At 44.8% G+C, this 9,647-nt stretch overlaps 1 protein-coding gene across 1 annotated transcript in view; it reads right to left on the bottom strand.

The window, feature by feature from the left end:
- The window catches only part of LOC143285599 (aquaporin AQPAe.a-like), a 24,011-nt gene extending 19,576 nt beyond the window's left edge, over positions 1-4,435 (bottom strand). The window contains exon 1 of the mRNA XM_076592994.1: positions 4,199-4,435. Within this exon, the coding sequence (XP_076449109.1) occupies positions 4,199-4,387 (189 nt within the window). The 5' untranslated portion in view covers positions 4,388-4,435. The remainder of the gene's footprint in view (positions 1-4,198) is intronic.
- Between the last annotated feature and the right edge of the window lie 5,212 nt (positions 4,436-9,647).

Here is a 9,647-nt window from a genome sequence, read left to right as displayed (position 1 = left end):
GCGCACTCTTTGACCCTTTCCTTGAAACTGAAAATAAACCTGTATATTGGAACTCTTAAGGTGGCGATGATGTTCGGTGCAAGGAAAAGCAAAAATGCTAAAAGTGAAACCGACAGGGCTGTCCGTGTAATGGCCGATCCAATTCGGTATGGTTTTATTTCGGGAACATGGTCATCCGAAACTTTTCTTGCTTCTCCGCTTCCATAATGGCGGACGTTTTGGGAGCCTGCTACAAGCGCCATCAGTGAGTTTCGCTGCGCATATTCGGTGCTGTGAGACACCAATGTGCAATTGATGCTGACGGGGAAACAAAACAGCATTTGTAACTTCTTCTAGTGCTTGGAAAGAGAATATTTGTATTTGTATTTGAATTTCTTTTTATCACAACATATTTCTCTGTATGAAATTTGGGCTGCTGTCCCCAGGGAGAGCGCATGGCTACACCACCCTTTTAAAAAAAAAAATTTTTCCGGTGTGCATTTTTTAAATTTGTTTTTCCTATCGAAGTGGATTTTTCTACAGAATTTTGCCAGGAACAAGTCTTTTGTTGCCGTGGGTTCTTTTACGTGCATAAGTGCATGCTGCGCACGGGACCTCGGTTTATCGTCTCATCCGAATGACTAGCGTCCAGACCACTACTCAAGGTCTAGTGGAGGGGGAGAAAATATTGGCGGCTGAGCCGTGATTCGAATCAGCGCGCTCAGATTCTTTCGCTTCCAAGGCGGACGCGTTACCTCTAGGCCATCACTCCACATATTATCTACTGAATATATCTATTGAATATTGTCTACTGCTACCCCCACCCCCACCTGGTCGGTGCAGTGAGAAAAATCGGACTAAAGAACCTTTCCTGAGGAGACAACACCATGCCGAAACAGGGCCTGGAACCCTGATCACTGGTGAACACTGGGTCAAAACGTCCAGCGCCTAACCCACTCTGCCACGGCGTCCCTTTTGCATAATAAACACGTGCTGGTTGGCCCCTTCAGGTCGAAACAGCCCATTCCCCAGAGACAGCATGGGTGATGAAGAAAACAGATAAAAGAAAACCCACAAAAAACACCATAACTTCTCCACTTTGGCGCGCCGATGTCCACTTTCATAAATCCAGCTCTCCCTCTCCGTCTCTCCCTCTCCCTCTTCTCTCTCTCTTCCTCACTCTGCCCCTCTCTCTCTCCCTCTCTCTGTCCCTCTCTCTGTCCCTCTCTCTCTCCCTCTCCCTCCTCTCCCTCTCTCCCCCTCTCTCTTCCCCTCTCTCTCCCTCCCTCTCTATCCCTCCCTCTCTCTCCCTCTCTCTCTCTCCCTCCCTCTCCCTCTCCCATATCTCTCTCCCTCTCTCTCCCCCTCCCTCTCCCCTCTCTCTCTCCCCCTCTGTCTCTCCATCTCTCTCTACACATCTCTCTCTCTCCCTCTCTCTCTCTCCCCCTCTCTGTCTCCCTCTCCCTCTCTCTCTTCCTCTCTCTCCCTCTCCCTCTCTTCCTCTCTCTCCCTCTCTCTCTCCATCCCCCTCTCTCTCTCCCTCTCTCTCTCCCTCATCCCCTCTCTCCCCCCTCCCCCTCTCTCTCTCCCCCCTCTCTCTCTTCATCTTTCTCTCTCTCTCTCCCTCTCTCTCTCTCTCCCTCTCCCCCTCCCTCTCTTCCTCTCTCTCTCGCTCTCTCTCTCTCTCCCCCCCTCTCTCTCTCCCCCTCCCCCCCTCTCTCTCTCTCCTCAGATTGCCACGGGATCTGTATGGGTTGGGGGGATCTATGTAACAGGACGTTGATACCATGCTGCTTGCTGTGGCTAAGAGTCCTGGCTACACGCAGGCAAAAGTGACTACGTGACAAACTGGTTTCGATCTAGTTCCAGTGGGCTAGACACTTCCCCTCCCTCATCCCACCCACCCCCACCCCCACACTTCTTCTCCGCCTTTCTCATAGAGGGGAGGGGTGGTTAGTGGGAGATAAGGGTGTGTGTGTGTGTGTGAGGGGGGTTAGTGGGGAGACATGTGCTGGCCTTGTGTTTCCGTTGCATCTTTGCCCTCTTCCCTTTCCATCTCCGTCTTTCCGAAGTCGTTGCACATCACCCTATTATTGCTGCTGTCCGTTCACAGTTCCCTTCATCTCTGTGTGTTCAAGCTGTAAGAACAAAGTGACTGGCACTACACGGTGAGGTGAGGTGAGGGGGGGGGGGGTCCGAGGTGGGGGTCCTTTTTTTCTTTTTCTTTTTTTTGGTGGTCAAGGTGAACACATTTTCAATGGGTGTTGATGATAGTGCAACGTTACAACAAGTAATCAGATTGGGATTTTACCCTCTCCCCCTCCACCCTCCCACCCCCTCCACCGCACCCCATATCCGTAATGGCGGCCTGACTGCTAGTCTTTCAGAAGAGACGATAAGCCGAGGCGACGTGTGCATCATGCACTTAACAAACGTAAAAGAACCCATGGCAACTGAAAAGGTTGTTGTCCCTGGCTACAATTCCTCAGAAAAAATTTTACTTTGATATGAAGACAAATACGCTTGCAGACAAAAAAAAAAAAAAGAAAAAAGAAAGGGTGGCGCTGTACTGTAGCGACGCGCTTCCCCCGGGCAAAGCAGCCCACATTTCGCACATATGAATCTGTTGTGGCATAAGAATGATACGATACAATACAATACAATGCATTACGATACAATGCAAAGTAATACAGTGCAATACAATGCAATACGATAAACACAACAAAACTACACTACACTGCACTACACTACACAATACAATACAATACAATGCAACACAACAAAACGCAATGCAACGCAACGCAATGCAATGCAATACAATACAATACAATACAATACAATAGATTCAGAAACTTGATCCGGAACAAACACGCACATTCACGTCATCAGCGATTTTTACACATTCTTCAACAAAGCAATTTCCCTGCACCGAAACCTGAATTTCGACCCTGTCTGCAGCACTGAGAAATCATTTTCCCTGCAGTCGGACCCTTGGCGCAACGCTGCATAAAACATGAGTAAAGAACACCACATTACAATCAATTGCCGTTCAGCTTCCAAGGAACTCCGCCGCCTCAGCAAAATTCGCTAACTCTCCTCTTCAGACACACGCCTTTTCTTGAAAAATAAAGAATGAAAGAAAGAAAGAAAGAAAAAAAACAACAACAAAAAAACCCAAAAAAAACCTCAACCTATTTTTGCGCATTTGTCCTTCGTGAAGTGGTAACTTCCTTTTTCGTAAGACTGACCCAGAAATTATTTCGACAAATTTCTAAACTAAGCTGCAAGACTGACCACGAAAGGGGTGAAGGACATCTCTATCCATCCATCCATCCATCCATCTATCCATCTCTTATTCACTCACTCACTCATTCACTCAGTTATCGTGGCCACAGAAAGACGACGTCAATAGAAAAGAGAAAGGGGTCAAGGGAGAGATGGCAGCCTTAGTCATCAATCCGTGTATCCATCAATCCACACCCCTTTCCTCCTCCCATCCCCACCCCCAAAGCCACCCCTCATTCCCGGACGCCACTCACTGATTCACTCACTCAATCACTCACTCACTCACTCACTCACCGTGGCAATATTCAAACCAGAGGCAACAGCAATGCAGATGACGGAGAGTGAGAGGGGTGGGATGACGACCCCTACATACCCATTCATCCATCCATCAGTCCATCCAGTCATAAAATTATCCAACCATTCATCCCTCTGTCTATTCATCCATATCCCCCTCGAACCCCGCACCCCAAACCCACCTCCGTCCCCTCACCCTCCGCGTAAACCCTCTCTTCCTCCATCTCCTCGACGCTACACACACACTCACTCATTCACTCACTCAACCCACCAACTCCGATGTCATTTGACGTCACCGTTGACACGCATGAATAAAAAAATTGCTACGGTTGCAAAGTGGCAGGTATGTCCATAGCCCCCAACCCTCACCCCGCCCTATACACCGACACCCCAACCATGCCATGATGGGCTGTGACCTAACAATGATTGATTCGTATTCACTTTGGTTTAAACATGAAATTCTACAAAGCAAGCAAAGACGCTGCGAACACTGAGCAGCAACAAGCAAAAGCTTGTGGTGCGCTCGGAAAACAACACATGCACACACTGAGCACATAACACAGCGGTAGTATCATAAATAACACCAAATATTCGCTTTTACTCACTCACTCACTCACTCATCTCATCTCATCTCACTCACCGTGGCGACAGTCAACCCGAAGGCGACAGCGATGGAGATGACAGTGGGGGCGAGGGGTGGGTTAACGGTGACGGCGGACCCGCAGCCGAAGATTACCAAAATGGCGGTGCCCAGAGCCTCGGCCACCAGCCGTCGGTAGAAGAGGGCCGTGCGGACCTCGCTGAGTCCCAGCAACTCGGCTTTCGGCATGTCTGCTGCTGCTGCTGGGGTGGTGGTGCTTGTAAGGTGATGAGGGAATTCTTCTTTCTCCCTGGTGAAGTAATTAGGGTAAGTTGAGTGGAGTGATGGCCTAGAGGTAACGCGTCCGCCTAGGAAGCGTGTGAATCTGAGCGCGCTGGTTCGAATCACGGCTCGGCAGCCGATATTTTCTCCCCCTCCACTAGACCTTGAGTGGTGGTCTGGACGCTAGTCATTCGGATGAGACGATAAACCGAGGTCCCGTGTGCAGCATGCACTTTGCGCACGTAAAAGAACCAACGGTAACAAAAGGGTTGTTCCTGGCAAAATTCTGTAGAATATCCACTTCACTAGGAATTAATAAAACTGCACGCAGAAAAAAAAGAAAAGAAAAAAAGGGTTGGATCGCACCCTTTTTTTTTCTGCGTGCAGTAAGTGGTGATGGTGGTGGTTGTATGAGGGGATGAGGGAATTCTTCTTTCTCCCTGGTGGTGAAGGGGTAATTGGTGATTGTGGTGGTGTGAAGGGGTGAGTGTTAGTACCGGTTTTTGAAGGATGGGGAAATTCTTCTTTCTCCCTGGTGAAGTGAAAGAGAAAGTGGTGGTGGTGGTTGTAGATTAATGAGTGAATTTGTCTTTCATTTTGGTGGCGAAGAACGTAAAGGGGTAAGTGGTGGTGGTGGTGGTGGTGGTTGTAGTGAGGAAATCCTTCTTTTACCCTGGTGAAGTAAAAGAGTTAGTGGTGATGGTGCTTGTAGGAGGATAAGGGAATTCTTCTTTTACCCTGTTGAAGTGAAAGATTAAGTGGTGATGGTGTTTGTAAGGTGATGAGGAAATTCTTCTTTCTTCCTGGTGAAGTGAAAGATGTAAGTAGGGGTGGTGCTTGTAGGGTGGTGAGCGAATTTTTCCTTCTCCCTGGTGAAGTACAGGGGTAAGTGGTAGTGGTGGTGGTGATTGTAGTACGATGAGGGAATTCTTCTTTCTGCCTGGTGGTGACAGATAGAGAAGGGAGGTTGCGTCTGCGACAGAGACAGATGGAGAAGGGAGGTTGCGTCTGCGACAGAGACAGATGGAGAAGGGAGGTTGCGTCTGCGGTCCTCAGGCTTCCCCCAACGACTACTTTGTAGTTATGGGCCTGAGGTGAGGTGAGGTGAGGTGAAGTAAGTAAAGGGGTAAGTGGTGGTGGTGGCGGTGGTGCTTGTAGGAGGATAAGGCAATTCTTCTTTCTCCCTGGTGAAGTAAAAGAGTAAGTGGTGGTGATGGTGGTTATAGGATGATGAGGGAATTCTTCTTTCTCCCTGGTGGTGAAGGGGTAACTGGTGGTTGTGGTGGTGTGAAGGGGTGAGTGTTAGTGGTGGTTATAGAAGGATGGGGAAATTCTTCTTTCTCCCTGGTGAAGTGAAAGAGTAAGTGGTGGTGGTGGTTGTAGATTAATGAGTGACTTCTTCTTTCTTCCTAGTGATGAAGTAAGTAAAGGAGTAAGTGGTGGTGGTGGTGGTAGTGGTGGTGGTAGGAGGATGAGAGAATTCTTCTTTTACCCTGGTGAAGTGAAAGAGTAAGTGGTGGTGGTGGTTGTAGGATGGTGAAGGAAGTCTTCTATCATTGGTGTTGGTTGGTGGTGAGTGAGGTTGATGAAAATTAAAAGAGATTGCATAACTATTTTGTTGTTGCGTAGTTGTTGTAGTGAGTGCCTTTATGTGTGTGTGTGTGTGTGTGTGTGTGTGTGTGTGTGTGTGTGTGTGTGTGTGTGTGTGTGTGTGTGTGTGTGTGTGAACATGTGTGTGTGTGTGTGTGTGTGTGTGTGTGTGTGTGTGTGTGTGTGCGCGCGCGCTTCATAATCATCAGCACAGTCATCTTTATCGTCATCATCACAATCTGATAAAAGTTTTCTTTTTTCCCTCGTAAAAAGAGAGTGATAAAATAACGAAAAAAAAAAGAAAAGAAAGAAAAGAAAGAAATGAAGAAAGAAAGAAAGAACAGTGCCAACAACAGCAACAACTACAACATTCTCAGTCTGACCTTATTCTATCAACAGCACAAACAACTCAACTTTAGAAGCAATCGTGCGAACACTTTCTCACGCGGAGAGAGAGAGAGAGAGAGAGAGAGAGAGAGAGAGAGAGAGAGAGAGAGAGAGAGAGAGAGAGACAGACAGACAGACAGACAGACAGACAGAGACAGAGACAAAGACAGAGAGAGAGAGATGGTTTATTCAATTGAGGCCATAGCCCCATATGAATAGGGGGTAACAACAGTTTTACATGTGTCATTGCAATTAGAGAGAGAGAGAAGAAGAAGAAAGAGGGAAGGAGCGAGAGGGGCGGCAATACCCATATCAATCATAATGAAAGCTTTGAGTATCTACCACACTCAAAACACTCAAAGGATTTATCACAATAGGAAGAACCCTCACCACCCTTCCCCTATCCCTATCCCCCCTAACCCCCCCTCCCCGTCAACAGCAACGAGTACAACGATACGATACGATATATGTATAAATATGTATGTATATATATATACATGTGTGTGTGTGTGTGTGTGTGTGTGTGTGTGTGTGTGTGTGTGTGTGTGTGTGTGTACGTACGTAGAGAGAGAGAGAGAGAGAGAGAGAGAAGAAGAAGAAGAAGAAGAAGAAGAAGAAATTATCTTACAATTAAACACTCCACTCATACATACCAAGTCTGAAACAAAGACAAAATCCCGGACAGTTTGACAATGCGGTCGTTTCTTTTCATGTTCGTTACAGACTCAAAACCCCTTGCCACCTTCACCTGATGTATGTCTGCCGTGTATTTTCACTGGCACCGTCACAGATTAGTCAACGTTCACTATCTTTTTTTTTTTTTTCTTTTTTCTTTCTTTTTTTTTTTAAATCTGGAATGGTGTAAATGTGACGATCGCTGTAAATGCTTAAATTGCGTGTTAGTGATGACGACAAAAGAAAGATGCTGATTAAGTTCCTGATAATAATATCATGAACGTTTTCATTAAATAGGTGTTGCCGTTTTTTGTTGTTGTTTTTTTTTTGTATGAATTTGTATTTTCTTTCTTCTTTTGATTCATTCATTCATTCAGAAATACATTCATTCACACGTTCATTCATCCAATTATCCATCCTTTCTTTCTTTCTTTCTTTCATTTAACCATTCCTTCCTTCCTTCCTTCATCCATTCACTCACTGTCTAATTCATTCATTCTTTCTACCGTCTGTTTAATCATTCGCTCTTTTATTCAATCGCTCATTCGTTCGTTCTGTTTATTCATTCACTTATTCGTTCAATCTTTCATTCACTCACTCAATCTTTCTCTCATTCTCTTATTCAGTCGAGTATTGTTGGTATCTGTTTTTATTTCTGTTCTCTTTTGACTATCATCATTGATCTCTTATGTTTCTTTTTTTTCCTTTTTTTTTTAAGTAGACAATGTTTTTCTCCCCTCTCTTTCGCTTTGTGTCTTATTTCTAATTGTGTGTTTTCATCTGCACTTTCTTCTTTTCTCTTTTATTCATTCTTTCTGGCTTTCTTCCTCCTCATTTAATTTTTATTCATTTGTATATTTTCTTCTTTTCTGTTGTTTTTTTTTCCCCGTTAGCTACCATCGTCTTTCATTTTTGCACACACACACACACACACACACACACACACACACACACACACACACACACACACACACACACACACACACACACACACACACACACAATTCACTTTGTCTTATCCTTTCTTTTTTTAAGATTTTTTGTTTCTTTTTTCCTTCTCAATATAGCTTTTTTTTCTCTCTCTCTTTTAAAAAAAATGTTGTTTTAATACATTTTTCTGTTTGCATATCGCTGTCAATATGTTCTTTCTCCATTCCTTTTCCTTTCTTTGTTCTTTTCTTCTTTTAAAAAAAAATCTCTCTTTTTTTGTATGATCGCAATTTCTTACTTTCTTTTCTTTTTTTTTTTTCTTTTCTTTTATTTTCCTTAATAAGTTGGGTTGTTTTTTGTATTCATACTTCTTCTTTTTTTTATTAAAAAAAAACAAAAACAAAAAAAACAACGAAACCAAACAACTCACGTGTGTTCTGTAGACGTTCCTTGTAGAGTACAGAGTGTCTAAGCAAAGACAAAATTCCCCTCAGTAAAGTGACAGGCAGTTTTGGTGCAAACGTTTTTTGCTTATCCTCGTTTCTGAACCCATGTGAGGCCTATCTGTGTCTTTTATACTTTCCAGGTGGGTCGTGCTCGCTCCTTCTAGAATTTCTATTTCTACCTCTCGTTTTTTTCTGCCAGTCATCCAAGGCGAAAATGTGAAGTTTATTCACGCGACAAGGTCGACACATTGCGAAGACTTCACGTAGTGTGTGTGTGTGTGTGTGTGTGTGTGTGTGTGTGTGTGTGTGTGTGTGTGTGTGTGTGTGTGTGTGAAGGTTGAGCCTAAGCGTCTTTCGGGATTCAAATTTGTGAATGTACTTTTTGTATCTGTGGGGTTTTTACTCGGTCATAAACTTAACTCATATTCTCTGGAGAGATTTCAGATGGGGAAAGACAAAGAAGGCACATGTACTGTGAGTGTGTGTATTGTATTCTATTCCATCGTATTCTATTTCATCGTATTATATTATATCGTATTCTGTTCAATTACTCTTTTTGTCACAACAGATTTCTCTGTGTGAAATTCGGGCTGCTCTCCCCCAGGGAGAGCGCGTCGCTACACTGACAGTCCCACCCTTTTTTTATCTTTTCTTTTCTGCCTGCAGTTGTATTTGTTTTTCCTGTCGAAGTGGATTTTTCTAAATAATGTTGCCAGGGACAACCTTTTCGATGCCATGGGTTCTTTTACGTGAGCTAAATAATTGCATGCACACGGGACTTCGGTTTATCGTTTCATCCGAATGACTAGCGTCCAGACCACCGCTCAAGGTCTAGTGGAGGGGGAGAAAATACTGGCGACTTCTGGTGTGATTCGAACCAGCGCGCTCAGATTCTCTCGCTTCCTAGGCGGACGCGTTACTTCTAGGCCAACAATCCACTGTATTTGTATGGAAACGTGCTCAAACTGCATAACTGTATTTACATGTGTCAGGAACGATTCAAAATGGGTAATGAAACTCTGGGGAAATAATCTAAGTAACAAGATGTAATCAAGTAACCGTACAACAACTGACCAATAAAAACAGTGAGTGTGTGGTGTGTGTGTGTGTTGTGGGGCGGGGAGTGGGGGGTCATGTGTCTGTGTGTCTGTGCATGTGTGTACATGTGTGTGCGCAAGTTTGCCAGATGTGGAATATGT

This window comes from Babylonia areolata, chromosome 9 (assembly GCF_041734735.1).
Source record: "Babylonia areolata isolate BAREFJ2019XMU chromosome 9, ASM4173473v1, whole genome shotgun sequence".
Lineage (NCBI taxonomy): Eukaryota > Metazoa > Mollusca > Gastropoda > Neogastropoda > Buccinidae > Babylonia > Babylonia areolata.
The sequence above is the reverse complement of the archived record's forward strand: the minus strand, read 5'-3'. Positions and strand labels throughout refer to the sequence as shown.